This window comes from Oxyura jamaicensis, chromosome 7 (assembly GCF_011077185.1).
Source record: "Oxyura jamaicensis isolate SHBP4307 breed ruddy duck chromosome 7, BPBGC_Ojam_1.0, whole genome shotgun sequence".
NCBI lineage: Eukaryota > Metazoa > Chordata > Aves > Anseriformes > Anatidae > Oxyura > Oxyura jamaicensis.
This window is the reverse complement of record NC_048899.1, coordinates 25,998,749-26,016,286: the sequence shown is the minus strand read 5'-3', so window position 1 is coordinate 26,016,286 and position 17,538 is coordinate 25,998,749. Positions and strand designations below refer to the sequence as shown.

At 45.1% G+C, this 17,538-nt stretch overlaps 1 protein-coding gene across 5 annotated transcripts in view; it reads left to right on the top strand.

Moving 5' to 3' along the window:
- The window catches only part of GLI2 (GLI family zinc finger 2), a 192,290-nt gene that overhangs the window by 38,764 nt on the left and 135,988 nt on the right, over nucleotides 1-17,538 (top strand). For 3 of the 5 annotated variants that reach the window (XM_035331955.1, XM_035331954.1, XM_035331953.1), the window contains exon 2: nucleotides 14,454-14,616. In XM_035331955.1, coding sequence (XP_035187846.1) covers nucleotides 14,484-14,616 — 133 coding nt within the window. In that variant the 5' untranslated portion in view covers nucleotides 14,454-14,483. The remainder of the gene's footprint in view (nucleotides 1-14,453; nucleotides 14,617-17,538) is intronic. The other 2 variants (XM_035331957.1, XM_035331956.1) reach the window with 1 other exon arrangement.

Sequence of the window (17,538 nt, the reverse complement as noted above, 5' to 3'; positions counted from 1 at the left end):
GTATCGATACAGCAGAGCTGTATGGGATGGAGCAGTCCCCTTCTAAGAAGGCACAACAGATCGTGCTGAGAAGTGTTGCAGGGCTGGCAAGAAAAGTACCTGGTGTGCTGCGATGGGCAGGGGAGGTGGGGGTGTTGTGGGCTGCACCGCCGGGCAATGGGAGTGTCTCGGACAAAGGAAATTTGACCAAATTCGTTAAATAGGTGTATAGTGAAACTCCCTTTTTAGATATATGGGATTATCCTATGCTATTCAGCTCACATAAATTTAGGTGCCTTCTTGAAGCTAGTCATTTTAGTTCATTGTATAGTGAATATATAGCAAAAAAGTACCTCCAGAACCATTTTACTCAATGTTAAGATGGATGTGAATGAAAGGCTGACTGGTTATCTGTCTGTCCATCCTCGTGTCCTATCATGAAAGTGAAATTGAATTAAAAAAAAAACCTCCTTGTTACTTCCCTTTATTTTTCCCTCAACTTTGCTGCTAGCAAAACAGACCCAGCAATATGTAATTCTGTTTTAGCATCTAGTTGTTTCTCGTGCACTGTTGCATGGTGCCAAGGTTAGGGACTTCAAAATAAAAAACAGAACTCACCAAGATGCAGGTTCCTAAGTAATGGAAAGTTTTCAGGGCCTTTATTTTATTGCTTGTCTCAGTGGGTTGTAGCTTATTCTACTGTGCTGTGCAGGTAGCACAGTTAATTATATATGGATGGTTGTGCTTATCAGTAATACAGTCACGATTCTTGGCAAAGATGCAGAGTGTCAGGGGCACGGAGGGGTGGGACACTGGTGTGTGCAGTCCCCCATCTCCCATGTCCTGGGAACCAAGGGCTGCTACATTGCACCTGACCAGACAGGAATCATTTACTTCTGTAACAAATAGACCTCTTCCTCCGCGTGTTTTCCCTGGAGTTATGTAGACATGATGTTGTTTGCTTTGAGGTCTCGTACAAGCTGCAATTTGCATATGGTGCTGGAGTTACCGACGGTTCGTTCCTTTGATTGCTGATTCTCACGGTCCTGAAATACGCCTTTAGCTGCCGAGGCAGTTGTGTAGCTGTAGGGGCTGCAACCAGGAAGGCCACAGGTTTGGCAGAAGCTGGTAGTGTTTTCTCCAAGACACGCGATATGAGTGGTCCTGCCCAGGTCCCAGCCAAAAGACAGGACAGGAGCCACGTGGCTTTGGGTCTGTTTCGTGTCACTGCACTGAGCAATGCTAAAGGGAAGGCTTAAACATTAATGAATGTCCACAGCCACCAGTTCTCTGCTTTAAAAATCCCAGCGGCATGCAGTGATGAAAAGCCAACCCTACGCGTGCTGCAGGTCCATTTCTCTGAAGGCATTTGTGTGGTTGTATTCACACAAATAAAGCCTGATCTTCAGTTATAGGAGTGCTAAAGGAAGGCATCTAACTTTTTCTCAGTATGCTGCTAATGATTTGAGGATGGCCAACTGTATTTGTTCTCAGCTACTCTAATGAACATTTCATAAATTAGTAATAAATCTGAGTTTGCAGTGGAAATACTGACTCCAAAATAGAAAGCGTGCTGAGCTGTCTCACTTTAACTCATGAAATGCTGTGAAAAGCCCAAGGGGACAAAATGGTACCGAACACTGGGTGGCTGTGGGCATGGCTTAAAGACAAGAAGTCGTTTGGGCCTCTGTAGCTGGTGACATCTCCCCCCTCCTGTTCCGTAAAAAATTTGGCTCAGATGAGTGACTAGAAACAGGAGATTACCTGTTCCATTTCTTCAGCAGATAAAAACCTAACTTGCTTTTCAGTCAAGTGCTAAGTTATGAGAGCAAATGGGATGAACACTTAGAGAGGTGTTTCAGTATTTTTAGTGTTTAGTTCGGAATGTTGAGGTTCCCTGACACTCTGTGTAATGCAGAGAACATAACAATATTAGAAATATATATCATTTTAGGGAAGGACTGAATTATGAGAAATTAGTTAGGAAAATAATTGTTCCCTCACTTGGGGAAAAATACAGTGCAACAAGAGTTAACTGAAGCATTCTAGTATTTCTTCTAAGATCAGAACACCGTGTCCTAACAGGTAAACTCACTGGTTCATGATTTTCCACGGGGATCTGATTCTCATCTTAGACACCTGTCAGAGAGCAGGAGATGGTCAAAGTCAATAGTTTCATTGGTGGAAACAAGTATGAATGAGATTAGGAGCAGACGGATATCTCTGGTCCATCTGAGCAAAGTGACTCAAATGACACATATTTAGGCCCTGATTAAAGAAAGTGCATATGCATTTGCTGAAGTCTCCCGGAAGCCAATGAGATTGAAAGCGTAGTGTGGTAGGCTTTGAAGGGCTTTGAAAGAGGAGACAATAGTGGAAGCAAAACAAAAGAGCAAGCCATCAAAGGATGTAAAGCAAAATGACAGGAACAAAGTGACAAGCTAGAAAAATGCTCTTTGCTCCCACATTCTGAATGGCTGTGAAATCAGCTTTGTACTCATTAGAGCCAATGTAAAGGAACTTGCTGTAAATGAAAATGAATGGCTTAGAGGCTGGTGTTTTGAGTTCAGACATGTAGGTGAGTGGCAGGAAGCACAAGGAAATGCCAAACTCTTGGAGCCATTGTGCAGGAGGAAGAAATAGGAGTCAGAGGTGGCCTAGAGGCAAAAAAAAATTACAGTGAGGTTGGAGGAAACTGAAGACTCTCTCAGGTTGCAGACTTGAGTAACCAACAAGACGCTCTCCACTTCTGCAGAATTTGGCACCCTTTGCCACCTTCTGTCTGTGGCCAGGTTTCTGTGAGAAGCTATCAGAGAGGCAGGCTGATGTTTCCATGTGGGTGGAGGGAATCAGGTCTGAACTAGGTCGGTCTGTGAGTGAAATGCGGGAAAGATCTAGTGGAGAGAAATCCCAGAGGTAACTGGGTACAGAAGATTGTATACAGCTTAGCTGTGAAGGGGAGAGGAAGATGGAGAGTTACAGGCACAAGTGGGATTTTGTTTTGAGAGAGGCAGACTGGGTTTCTGATGAAAGAGAGCAGGAGAAAGAGAGACAGGGCAAGGAGAGTGGCTATGATGGTTGAGAAGATGGTTGTGGGGTAATGAGGTAATTAGAGGGGAAGAGCATATGACACGTTAGGAGCAGGGAGGGTTTTGTAGAGGGGAGCTTAAAGACTTAACCTTGTTTTGGCTATTTTCTCTAAGGAAGAATTCAACAAGGTTGTATGCAGTTTTCTGCAAGATTCAGAGCTAGAAGATAATATCATCTGCGTTAATATACAACAGAAATAATGTACAATAACTACAAGGGAAATAAGTAATAACTATTACTAGTAGTACTAAACAGCCTAGATATCAAACTTCGGTTAAGGTTTGTTTCATACTATATTTCTTTTTGTTGTTATATATGTAAAAGGGCTCTGTCCTGAAAAAAAATGATTAATCCTTTATATTTTGTCTTAAATTAGATAGTATCACGCAACAAAAGCAAAGGAAGAGGAAGTACCTATAGGGTCTTCTCAGGCTAGCCTTAATGATTTCAGTCTCTATTTAAAGAAACAGCAAAAAGCATCTTTTTTGTGTTGCCTAGTGGCCACAGCAGTCATTGTGCCTCGAAGTCTGGCATAGCATCTGAATAGCTACAGGGTCATCTAACAAGAGTGAATGCAGCCTCCACTGCTCAGCCCCTAGCCTGATTACCACAAAACACACTTCTTTTGCTTGACTTGCTTTGACTGCCCAGTTGCATGCACACAACATGGTTCCTAAACCATTCCCCTGAGCTATAGCAACCTGCCAACATTTGCTAAAAGTTTACTGCTAGCCTGGGATTTGTTCCGGTGACTTTTGTGGACATGAGATTTGCTGGCATGTCAGCCCTGCTCATTTTGTATGTGATACTACAGAGCAGCAGAGGGTGAGGCTTCCCCACGCTTCTGTTCTTCTGTAGGCTGTGGAGACACCACTGCTGGGGGTGAGAAGGTAGACTTTTCCCTTACCTCTTATAACAAGAGAATTAAATCAATTATAATGTTATTTCTTTCTTTTTTGATGCTAGCATTTACACACCAGACCAAGAAACAAAGTCAGTTCTTGTAGGCCACCAAGCAAAAACTGCAGGATATTCTGTTGGTGAACAGTTTTATATCTGCCTCAGTCATCAAAATACTTGTAGTGCAGTAGACATAACTGCATAGTAAAGGAATGTGTGCTCGGCAACATTGCCATTGGCAGGACATAAACACCTTAGACTTTATCAGCATTCTGGGAGATGTTTATTACTTGAGTCTTGCTAAGTCCTTATCGCAGAAGAAAAAATACAGAAATTGGAAGGTAGGTATTTCGCTTATCAGCAGAGACAGGCATGGTGAGATTCAATCATTATTAATGCAGATGTTTTGATCTGTGAACGTATGACAAATCAACCATTTATAACAAAGATTCATAGGTGCGTAAGATCAAAGGAAGATCAGGGTGCTCATTTAGTCTGACTTTTCTATAAAACCATCAGAGAACTTTCCTGTACTTAAGCCCATGCACGTCCAGTGATGCGTCTTCTGGACTACAGAAGGTCTTCTGGGAAAACTATATAAACAAAGCATCAGTTCAGCAGTGCTAAAGAGTCCATCACCAACCTGAACGCAGTGCTCTTCTCTGTTGAAGCTTGGAGCCTTGTTTCTATCTGAATTTCTCTAGCTTTAGTCCACGTAATTGGTATTAGGCAGCTGTAATTGGTTTAGCAGTAGGTTCTTGTAATGTCCCCTATCTCTGTATCAAAGAGCATCTCTTATCAATTTATGTTGACCAAATGTATATGTTAATATCACTGACCAAGTCATCCTGCAAGCATCTGTCTTAAGCTCACTTCCGTTGTTGTCATGAGTAGCACCGAAGTCTTTGTGATTTTCCTCTTTCTGTCTGAAGTATGGATCCCAGAGCTGGGGGTCATGTTCCATTAATAGCTGATTCAGGGTTAGACAGAGAGACCTAACCTCACAAATTTTGCTTGGACAAATACACATTGCTTTAGCTGCTTTGATACCAACAACCGCCTTGGAACTTGTCAGCCAGTGTTTGCCCACCATAAACTTCAAACTGTCTTCAGTCAGTGTTTCTCAAAGCACAGTCTTCATTTTAATCACTTTCCACATGTGTGGCCTTGTATGTGGTTGCTTTAAAATAGATGATCTTTGTATCTAGGCCATCTGGTGATAGAGAAGCAGGTCAGTGGTACAGAGCAATCATCTTTATTTACTGTGTCTGTAGTCATTTGTCATTGACAAACTTCATCACTCTGTGTTTGTTTCCAGGCATTAATAGACAAAATGATTCTACCTCTCCATTCACAGGAATGTTTCCACCAGGTTCAGTAATACTGGTCAGGACTAATTGTTGTATTAAACGAGCTATTCCACTTCTTGTTTATTACTTGGATTCACAACATTAGAGTCTGCACAATTAAAGAATCTCTTCTCTTTGAGTCCCTTGGTACCTTGATTAATTTTAATCTTGACATCTTGATTTCTGGCTAAATGAGTGCTCATTTTCACCCTTGTCTTTTGTCATTAGCTTAATACCCTCCTGAATACTTTAGCCTGTCTCCTGAAAGACTTATTCCCTTCCACTGAAATAACAGCCAACCACGTTGTACACTCACTTTTCTGTGTAGAAGACAGACTTGTTCTGCTGAAAATTGAGACGCTGCCTCTTGTACTTAAATGATAATTTCTGGAATCACATATGGCACTATAACTTGTGTCACAGCTCGTAGAAATAAGCGCTGTTCCATTCAGAGTATTCATTTCGTTTTCCATTGTATGAGATTCCTTGCAAAGACTCTTGGTGGTTTTAAGATCTTTCTTCACCGACACGCTCGGTTTGCTTGCGGACTAGGCTGTGTTGCAGTTCGTGGGTATGCCCCTTATAGGTCTGCTCTCTCCTACTAGGTCGATTGTCAGTATTTCAACAGTTTTGGGGTTTACAAATGCTCGCAATTGACTCCCAGTAACTTGTAAGCGTGAGGCCGTTCGGGACGACCTCCAGAGGTCCCTTGCAACCCCAAATACTCCATGATCCTGTCAGAAACTCTTATCCCAGTCCCATCTGGAGGAGTTTTCTCCATTCTCTGGTTTATGAACTGCCAACCATTTTATGTGGTCTGCATCCTGCCTTCAGCTGGCAACTGTAGTCTTATAAAGACAATGTGTGTTTCTACCGCGTGGAATAGCAGCAGCTTGTGTGGTGTATGTGTTCAGTAGAGGAAAATGAGCCAATTGAAGTGTTGCTTTTTTGTTTTTAATTACATCCTTGTTTCCTTCCCAGGCTTCTCTCTTCTACATACTTACACGTGTGCCTCTGGAGGGAAGATTTAATAGGCTGGTGAAGTGAACTGGAATGTTTAAAAATAAACTGAAATTTTGTAATGAAGCATGTTCTGAAAGAACCCAGTTGCTATAGGGATTTTTGCAAGGATGCAATCCTTTATCTTTCATTTCTCAAAATAGAGGTTTTACATTCCTTGAGCCAAATGAGACTGTTCTTATCCAAGCTTTGGAGACTGTTCAATGTCATCTAGATGGACTAGTTACTACAAGACAATATTACTCATCCCACCCGTACATAAAGCAAACCCATTAAGCTTCACTGCATGTGGTTTGTATTCACCGTTTCATTCATGAGAGTTGAAAGTGCCCAAACTACTGCAGCACGGAAGTGAGTCCCTGAGAAGATCTTCAGTCACCACCAGCCAACAAAACATTCACTTCCACCACCGCAAAAACTATTTCCAATCTGTCTGATTCCAAGGCAGCTCCTTTTCTTTTGGCTAAACTTCCTGCATCCACCTCTGCCCACTCCTTGGAACCTGCATGAACATCTCTGTTTGGAAGCAGAGTTCCTGTTCCATTTGTAATATGCTCAATTTATTTTCTTTATATCTTTTACTCATAAACCTGCTGAAAAGTCAATAGGTTAATTATTACTGATACAGAATTAGAGTCTAATTTTGTTGTAAATAGTTTAACTGCTAGTCCTCCAACCTGGCTTTAATATAAGCCTTGTTCGGCTGCTACCCACCCTGGTAAATCTGCCAGGCACCATAGATGGTTTATCTGACGTGTTAGTTATTAACAGTTTCTGCTCTTGTTAGAGCATGAAAACTTGATCAAGTTCTTTCTGATTGTTTTGTTTATTCATATTCTTATATCTAAAGGTGTTTTTTTTTGAGGAGGAAAAAATCCCCCCCAAAGAAAAAAAAATCCATTACAGGAAATTGAAAATTTCTTTGGATTTTCATAAAAAACACAGATAACTCTTTTGCCGAAATTCTCTCTCCATTACAACAACAACAAAGCAAACAAAAGAAAAAGCAAGTGAAGATTCATGGACCAGTTCTAATGGTGACGCATCACTTTTGAGCAATTTTTGTTTACCTGGTGGCATCCTCCCATATTTTTGCAGCAAGTTAACACAAAGTCTGAATGCAGGAGTGTCTTGATTATCTTCTTTGACGGTTTTTCTCATGTTGGAATTCGCATAATAAAACATTTCTCATGATAAGACACGTAGGATTGGCTTTGAAAAAGTACAAGCATGACTTTGTTTTCCTGATCCACCACAAAAGGCTCTTCCCTCCAGCCCCCACTCCTCCATCTTCTCAGTTCTTCCAAACTGAGAAACAAAGATAACTTCTGAGAGAGAGAGGAAAGTCATGTACCCCAGCCTGCATGTCTCAGCATGGACCAATGCCGAATCTGTGTCTGGCTTTGAGCTTTTATGTCTGCTTGTATGTTTTGATGATGTATTGTAATTGTTTTTAACGCAGCACCTGAAAGATAATTTCTGTTCAAGGCTCCAAGGTTGGCAACTTGAAAACCTACTTGAAGTGGGGAAATGATTCAAGTTTATCTGATACTTTATAAATTGGTCTTATTTGTAAGGAAGCGGCAACATTAAAGTGACATTAGTGTTCGTGAAAAACACCAAATCAGCAGGCTAACACAAGAAGGTTTGAGTTCCTTTCTTCAGTGCCATCTCCTATCCAGTAACCACAGCCCATAAAGTAAATGGGCTTTAGAAAGGGAAAGAACATTTATGTTTTAATTCTGTGGCCTGTCTGTTGGCATCTGGCACCCTGGAGCGTCCCCGGATAACCTGGCCTCTGGCTGTCGTTCCTGAAAAGCACAAGGCTCCTGTAGGTCCTGTGCCAGCCCCACGCAGGACCTAGGGCGCTGGGTGCCGTTGTGCAGACGCCTGATTTATACCCTTGCTGCCCAGGGACCACTTGGTGTCTGGTACCCAGTGGAAAGCCTCCAAACAGCATCCAGCTGGCGAATGCTAGCTCTGGAGGAGGTAGCCGGACACCTAAAGACCTTGCAGGTGGTGGTAGTTTCTGACCACCCCCGGTAACTCTGCTGGCCTTGTCTGATAGAAGTGGAAGGCCGTTGTGGTCGGTGCAAGGAGGACAGCAGTTGGGACTCTTTCTCAGGTGCAGACTCTTTCTCAGGTGCATCTCAGAGTGTTTCCCATCATATGCCCGGCACCACGGGAGGCAGTGAGTGTATCCTTGCATCTAGTTACTCCAACTAGTAAGGGTGATAGAGCACACTGGAAGGCTGCATTCCTCAGAGTATATTTCTCAGGTATATTTCTTTCATAAGAGACTCTTGTATTTCTCTGTTTTGCTTCCTTGCAAGTTACCTGAGTATTTGCTGCTTCTTTCCCCTCTGTGCTATGCCCCCCTTCCATGCTAGACACCATGCCATGACCTCCCCTGCCCCAGCAGGGCTATGTATATTCATCTCCTATGCTACCAGCTTTGTTCGTAGTCTTTCTTCTTCTTTCCCATGCCACTCTTTTCTGTCTTTCTGCACGTGATTTGCCTGCTTCGTGCCTGTCACTCATATTCTCAATATTCACTCATATTCTTCAGTAAAGTCTTATCTGCTCTAGTCATCATTCTTTCCCTTTATTTACACTGCTTCTTTGTCTCCCGTGTTTTTCTTCATCTTCAGGAACCCCCTACTCTTTCCACATCCAACCAGTCATCCTTGCAAACATCCCTTTCTCTCCCAAGCTTCCTTCCCATTGTGCATTTTTTCATACTTTGCCTCCTTTTTTTTTTTTTTCCACCTCTCTGGGCAGAGCTGTGTCCACTGGTGCCTGGAATATTCCCGGCTGTTCTGGAATTGATTGGAGGTGATATTCTCAGGTTATTGTGTTACAGGGAAATGCTGCCAAGCACCAGGCAGTCCCGGCTGCACTTTGACCCCTCACAGCAAGGCAAGAGAGGCTTCTTCCCCATGCTTTTGGTTTGCTGTTGCCATATGGAAAAGGCAGATGGTGTTGATCAGGAAGTTAATCTAGAAGCGTATCCGTTTCATGCCGTATGCGTAAGATTTGTTCATTAAACTTAGAACTCTAATTTAAAGCCAATTAACAGAGTGATTTGAAGAGACTTGTTGTTTTTGAAGTTCAAAAGAGATGCTAAGTCTCTGATTTCAGTCTTTGTACATTCCAGAGCCTGTATAACTATTGCAGTGTTGCCAACTCTCCTGGTGTTTGTTTTTTGTTTTTTTTTTTTTTTGTCTCTCTTATTTTATTTTTCCACTTTTTGGAGTGATAGGATTTTTGCCACAGGCTGGAACCAGTTGGTGAAGCCTTATGAACCCCCAGATTTCTGCCCAGTTTTAGCTTTACGTTTGGAGGAGGGTGAGCAGAACTTGTTTGTCCTTCTATCCCCCCTGCTGAAAGCCAGCACCGCTCCCTCCTTCCTCCCTTCGGCATCCCAGTGTTGTTCCCTCTAAAAGTAGGAGCTGGGTAGGAGGTAGAAAGAGGGAAGAAGCCCTGAGCTGCTCTGTGCCATCATCACACCACTTCTGTCAGTATGGGGTCATCTTTGCTTCCTATCCTCCCTCCCCACAGCATCTCCCAGGAGGAGTCTGGGACTCCCCCCAAAGCTTTCTCAAGCTTGGAAGGGGCATCAGGGGCCTCCAGGCAGGCAGCTATTGCTCTACGTGTGCACACCCCAGCATACAGCACCAATTTCCAGCTGTTACCAACCCCCTGTGATTGGTCCAAGGAGGCCATTCCTAATAAACGTCAAGATTGGAAACCTGGTGTCAGGAGGACCCAGTAATATTTATTACTGCAGTAAATAAATATTACTGCAGTAATATTTATGCTGCTTTTACCTGAGACTGATATTCTGTAAACACTTGTAGATCCTTCAGCAACAGACAACGTGTTTGGATAGTCCCGACGTTTAGTAGCAGCATGTGGACAGAGAAAACTTTCCTTAGTAATTTGAAGCTGTTGCTGATATAAATGAAAACAGAGGGGTCAAGTTTTGGTCTGGTGTAGAGCTGATGACTTCACTGCGTTAACTGCTGCTACTTCTGTGTAACCGAGAACATAATTTGCCTCAAACCCTGGGAGACTGAGAAGGATCACAGCAGCCTCTGTGTTAAGCCAGTGTTCAAAACAGTTGGCTCACGTTGAATTTCATAAGCAGACTGTGTATCCAGAAGATTTTAGCAGTATGACACTGTCCACTGCAAAAGAATAGCTGGCAGGAGCATCTCTTTGCTTGTACCAACTAAAATGGCACGGCACGCCAGGGAGAGCTGCCAGAAGCTGTGCTGCCTCAGCGTGGGGGGCAGTGGGGCAGAAGCTGTGGGTGCGTGAGGACAAACCTGGGCAGGACCCCGCGAGGGCTGTCCCAGCTCCCATCGCTCACACTAGGAGCCGGCCGTGCCGTGGTGGACGTGGTGCTGGTGTCAGCAGCAGGCGCACCCCGACCCTGTCCTCTGGTGGGTGCCAGTGAGGGTCACCCCAGTGCTGCTACTGAATATTCAGGGAGGGATGGCCAAGAGTGGTGATTCGTGTTTGACAGATCAGCCCGGTGGGGGAAATGTCTGCTTTCTGCTCCGTCCAGGGGAGGAGAAGGGGGTTTCCTGATGAAAGAGAAATCCTGAAGAAGAAAATGTCTTTTCAAGAAAAGGGTGTGCGGGGCTATGTCTGATGAGTATCTGTTTATTCCCAAGGTTGCTGGCAGTCCTTTTCAGGCTGATGCCCTCTAAAAGGCACAGGCATTTTGGGACAGCTCTTTTGACCATTCCTCAAGCACTTAGCAGGAGGGATTGTTTTATTAGGAAAGTTTATTGCTTCTTGTTTTCCCTCAAAGGCAAATGTGACTTTGTTGTTTTTAATTCTATTGGGATTTCTCCCTTTTAATATACAACACAGCTGTTAAAATAGCTGGGGTTGTCTAGGGCAAATCATATAGCACTTTCCTTGTTCAGATCTCAGATGGCTGCCTTTTTAGTGTCGCTGCAGAATTATATTACAGGGCATATGAATAGTGCTGGTATTAGTGTCAAAATCAATTACCCAACCCTCCTCCTGCAGAGAAAGCTACAAACCTTAGGAACAATCTGAGTAATCCATTTTGGGTTTCTAATTCTGAGTAATGATGGAGGGCAGGGACTTGTGCTTGAATAAGTGCACAGGGTCTTTCTCTGTATAGTCACTCCTAAATGCATGCTCTTTACAGGAAAAAGCAAGCTCCCTGTGAAACCCTTTTTCATGCCAAATGGCTCACTGCTAAGATTAATCTGTCATTGAATTTATAAATTCTGTGTGGCACAGAGCAGCAAAAAAAGTTTAGCATTGAACAGAAAGCAAACTATGCATTGCTTAAAAAATGAATGTAGTGCTCCTGGATGGTGTGGATTGACTGCCTCCATCAATATATCTTCTCGTACTGGTAATAAAAATACTTCCATAACCTTGTGCCTCCGAGGATCTCAAAGCACTTTGCCATATTTGCAAAGTGCTATTTCCTATTTTATGGCTGTGGAAACCAGCTGTGAGAGAGGTTAAGCTTTTTGCCCAGAGACACAGAGGGGATGGTAGCAGAGCCGGGACAGGGACCTAAATCTCCAGAGCTCCATCGCTGAGTCCTGGTCACACGCGGCTGATGCAGGGGCTTGGTGGTCGCTGTGTCTCAGCTGTCACCCGTGGAGCCTCGGGAGGTGGGAGGTGGCAGTGGTGTTGGAGCTCCCTCGCTCCTGTGCTGTGGGTGGAGGTGCCGAGCAGGGCAGGACCCAGCTGGGAGGATGCTCGTGTCCTTCTGGGCTGGGGAGGTCAGCTCTGGACAGGGGGACATGGGTGGCTGTTGGGGGAGAGCTGCTTTTGGTCACTGCTGCCCTGGGAAAAGCCCCCGTAGCTGGAGCCTCCAGCCAGCTCTTCCCCAAGCACCTTTACGCAGCAAAAATAATTACAGACTTATTATCCTAAATCCTCTAAGATTAGAGTTGTTGCATTCCTTTTATTTTTTTTCCCTAATCCAGTATTTGAGAAGGATTTACCTGTTTAATACAACCATTTATTTGAATCACTTCATTTTATTTTTTGTTCCAAATTTATTTGAAAGGGAAGCGTACAGCGACAAAGGCCAGATTTTCTCATACGGGCCTGATCTCTTGTCAGATTTTGGTTGGGTAAATGACACATCTGAGAAACCAGGTCCCTACTGAGGTGTCTATGGCAGGGATTTAGAGATCTCACATCAGGCACCACTCTGGAAAAGAAAACATGCTTCACAGGCGAGCCATTTCTGGTTCCAGCCTGTCCCCTCCCCTCCCAGGGCTGCGGGGTTCTGCAGCCCGCGGCCCCCCAGGGACGCCTCCCGCGAGGGTCAGGGCAGCCCCGGGGTGCGAGGGCGAGCGTCTGGTTTCAAACACGGGTGCCAAGCCTTGAAAAGGGGGACTAAGGAGAAACAGGTGGGGGGCTCGTCACGTAGCCTCCGAGGTTTGTTTGCTTAACGAACAGAAGCCCAGGCTGTCAGACCGAGGTCAAATACTCCTCCAGTTTGAGTGTGGTTTTTTCATGCGTGGTCTGTAACCCAACCTGATTTCTGGATTAAACATCCTGGCCCCAAGAACCTGCCCCGTGTTTGCCACCGAGCCCTGCACATGCTGGGACAGGACCTCAGGGGCCACCTCAGCATTTGCTGGAGCATCGCCGAAGCCTGTAACTGCGGGCCTCGTCCTTTCCAACGCGAGCCGGGCTGTTTAAAGCCGCAAACTGGGACCGCGATGCATCGCCCAGCGGTGCCATTACCAGCAGCTGTGCCTGGAGGCTGCTGGGGCGAGATGTTTGGTGGCCACCATCCTGCTGCAGCCTGGGCAGCAGCAGTGATGCTGAGGAGTTGGACAGTCCTCCAGGATGCAGGGGGAGGGAGTTTTGAGTTGATACAATGGCAGGGGAGCTGCCCGCACACAGAAAGAGCTCTGGTTTCCCAGGCATCTTTTGGCTGATCCAGTTAACTCCTGTAAGGAAAATAGCCAGAATGCTCCCAAGTATCTCAGGAGCTGAAAAATTTGCATCTGAAAAATTGTAGATCCACATTAAAAATAGAAGGGAAAGGAGGAATTAGCTGTGGGTTTTCCCAGGACCAGCCTGAGGCTGGGAGTGCCGCGTAACTGCGGGTTCTGTGGAAACAGGAGTCACCTGGAGACATTTGAAATAAAACAAGTTAAAATAGGGGAAATGAAAGTGTTTGCTGTCAGAAATGAAGCGAGCTTGCTTATTTCATAGAAACCTCATTTTTATGTGAAATTTGCAGTGTGCATGTATTATATTTTCTTTAGGGAGACAAGATAAATTTGTGACAAAGAACAAAGGATGAAGCCAGCAACAGGTTGGGAGCTGTGTTTTTTCATAGCCATAAGCTTAAAAAAAATGTTTGTGCTTTGATATTTTCTGTTTTGTGGAGCTTTCACCAGCACTTGCTTTGCTATCTGTAACGGGGGTGAAGCTGCAGCTGATTTTCCCATACGACTGGTCAGGAGAGAAGAATTTCCTTGGGAGGAGGGGAATTGGTTGATGTTAGTCCTCACCGCTCCTCACCTCCTACAGACCCGCTGTGGCCTACCCGTACTCAGCGCTGAAAAGGGCTGGGCAGGGCACAGGGTCAGCACTAGCGTACAGAACAAGCACAAACTGGGAAAATAAACAAACAGAAACAACTAAAGTGTGCTTTTATCTGTTACCAGTACTGGAAAGTTTTTGGCTGACTTTTTTTTTTTATTATTATGGTGGACTAGGTCATGTACAGGATGAACAAATGAGTTTTATACGTACTGAATTTCTGCATCTCACACGTCCCTCAGTCCTGCAAAGCCCTTTGGACACATCTGCTTTGCTACACAGCCCAAGTCTAAGAGAGGCTAAAAAGTGTTTTGGTTCTGATCCTTTTAGGCCTTCAGCTTCTTGAAGCCACCTTTGCAGGGCTGTGTCCTTTCTGCCTGTAATTGCCATACTGGCTGTCTCTCTGCAGTCAGAAACCCAGCACATCTTTGCTGCTCACAGTTTACTTTTGAGCTCTGCTGAAGCATTGGCTGCTTCCTTGTGGAGCTGATTTTGCCTGTTATTGTGAGTGACCAGAATCTGGTTTTGTTTTGTGTCCTGTAGGGTTGCTGAGCTGGAAGATGCACGCCTAAGATGGAAACTTCTGCTTCAACTGCTGCTGGGAAAAAAGAAGGAAAAGGTGCAGTTCTGGAGGGGAATGGCTTTACGGAGACGGGGAAGAAACCCACTCCTTTAGCAGCTGCAGGAGCAGCAGTGGCACAAGGAGGTACTTTATGTTTTCCACACTTTGAAAGCAGCAGGGGTGTTTTTCATTAGACTGTAAGAATTTAATAAGCACGGTGGCATCTGTCCTCCTGTGAACACTGAGTTTATTGGGGTTCTCGGCCGTTGGAGGTCACAGGAGTGGGAAGCTGTGTCACTGTGTGGTGTCTGAATGTCACCGCACTGTGACAAGTCACCGGCAGTCCTCATGATCTGGCCTGGGGCTGGGGAGGTGACATGCGCCCATCGGAGAGGAGAGCTGAGGCGGCACATCACCACGGGCCTTCGGTGGACCAACGCTGCACGGTGGAGGCAGCACGGTGCCAGCCGCTCCTCCATGGAGGGGTTAAAACATGGCTGGCCCTGTTACCGTGGTCGGGGTCGGTGTCATGCGCCAGATGTGATCCTGCTAATGAGCTAAACAGGCTGCGTCATCTTCAGCTCTCGCTGCTGGGATTTTGTGGTTGGGGAGGAATTTGGGATAGTCCATCCAAAGTTGTTCACAGAGATAAAGACCGTTCCATCTGTGTTGTTACATCAGAAATAGTTGAGGTCTTGACTCCTGTTTCTGTCAGTATTTTTGGTGAGGTTGTGGTCCTGCTGGTCCATCAGGATGCTTTCATGGATGGGAGCAGGGTCGGTTTTGGTGGCTGTAACACCAATGTGTGGGGGACGTGCAAGCACATTGTCCCCTCCTCCTCCCACCTGCCCATGTGGAACAGGCAACATACCACCCCAAAAAGTGCATCCCTCAGTAACACACGTGCGTGGGGCTGGTGGTTCTCCAGGGTGGTGCCAGGGCCCTTTGTGGTGGCTCCAGCCGTGGGTGAGGCTGTGCCCACCAGGGAGGCACTGCACAGCTCTTGCTGGGGACCAGGACAGGGCGTCCCTTCTGGGCAGGGTGTGAGGAGACAAACTTAGAAGGGGCTGCACAGCTCGGATGTGACAAGGGACATCCCAGCTGTGTAAACTTTGCAGAAAGCCTTTTTGTTGATGTTTAAAATATAACATATTGCTAGCCAGATTCTACCCCAAAATGAACCCTTCTCCACCCCTTCCTTCGCCGCTCGGTGGTTTCTCACCACCCTGGAGAGCCGGACTATTCCTCTGCAGGCTCCTCTGCCTCTTACACAGCTTGTCTAGAGAGTTTGTGTTTTTTGTTGGCAGAGCTGGGAAGATAGATCCTGGCCCAAACTGCTTAAATCTGCTTTATCTATCCTTTCTTTCAACACCTTGGTTACCCAGTTCTCATTTCCACTTTGTCCTGGGAAGATTCCAATGTACGGAATAAGGAAGCAGCTGCTAGAACATATTCTAGCAGATTAGTTCATGACTTTGATAAACTTTCATAGCCAAAGGGAAAGATTTCCTTAAAAAGACCCAGAAAATGTCTTGCACAGATTTGGTTGGAAAGTCAAAATTTCATACTATTGAGTGGGTTTTGAGCTACCTTCCTCATGAGCACTATGCAGAGTGACAGAAAGTAGAGCTTGCTGGGCTGTAGAAATAGGGGAAAGGCAGAAATGTCGACACACTGAAGTTTGCCACCCCCTGCAGACTTTGATCCCTGTTAAAGAAGTGACACTGCAGAAAGCAGAGGCAGCCCACTCTCGGCATCATCTAAGTGACTGGCAGGTTCAAAGGTTTGATAGGTGCCAATGAAGTCCAAGCATGTGCTAAAATTCAAAGCCCACATACATGCTGTTGCTAATAAACACTGTCTCCCCACCTGGCACATACCCTGGGAGTGCCTCCACCGAGGAGGCAGCCTCCATGTTTCCAGAGATGTGATGGAAATCAGGGTCCCCCCAAGCTGGGGTGTCCATGGGCCCTTTTGGTACCCCCAGGGTCTGGGTTGGTTTTTATATGTCCAGCTTTATACGTCACGTTAGCAGAGTGCTCTCTCTCGCCTTTGGAAAGAATGATTTACGGGCTCAATATTTCCACTTTTATTAAGAGGAAGTGGAGAAGTGAGTGGAGGATTGTTTGAAGATGTCGGGAGAAGCATGATGAAAGCATTGTGTAATGAGATGTAAAGAGCGAAATCTATATCATGCTGGGAAGAGGAGTGCTAATAAATGACCTGAAATGGCCAGCAGTGAAGGAGCTGGTGATGGGCTGCAGGCGTCGGGGCCCTGCAGGTAATGCAAGCCGTGTTGTGGTTCAGGGCTCTTCTCTGAACTCTGGCCAGAAGTAATCCTTGCTCCTGCGAGGGCGCAGCTCTGCGCGTGTGCTTGTAAGTAGAGAAATTAATACAAAGTCTTCTTGTAACATCAGTTAACTGCAAGGTGTGATGTAGCAGATAATAAAAAGGCTGGGTAGCGTGGCGAGGCTGTACTTACATAGTATTCATACTAATATAACATATTTGCTTCACTAAACTAGTGTAATTACTCATAACAGGCCAGGAATATACATATTTATGCTCATATTCTTACAGAAGAAAGCAAACGAGGCATGGAGATTAATTACGTTGTTCAGCTCAAGGAGGGAACAGCAGCAGACAGGCTTTAAAGGGAGGGCCGCCAAGCTCCCCACCCTGCTTTGGGGCCATACACACATCTTTATTCTCATCCAACACGAACTCTTGGTTTTATTTATTGTAGAGGTTTTACTCTTTGTACTAGCATGTGAGAAAGTGGCAGCAAAGCTCAGCTCATGCTGCAGATCACCAAGCTGCTCTCCGGAGCCAAGCAGACATAATTTGCAACACATTTCTCCTTTCTTCTACTGAGTCACACAGATGGAGTGCCAACATAGCGTGTTTCTCTGATCACAGGGTTTTCTTCTTCCCTTGTAGAAATGAATAGATTCCTAAGGGTTTCTTTACAATTAAGGTAATTGAAGCAATAAACTTGAGTATTACTTAAATAATTGAAGAATAGCTTTTTTATTATATTATTATTTAAACTATATTATTGTAATG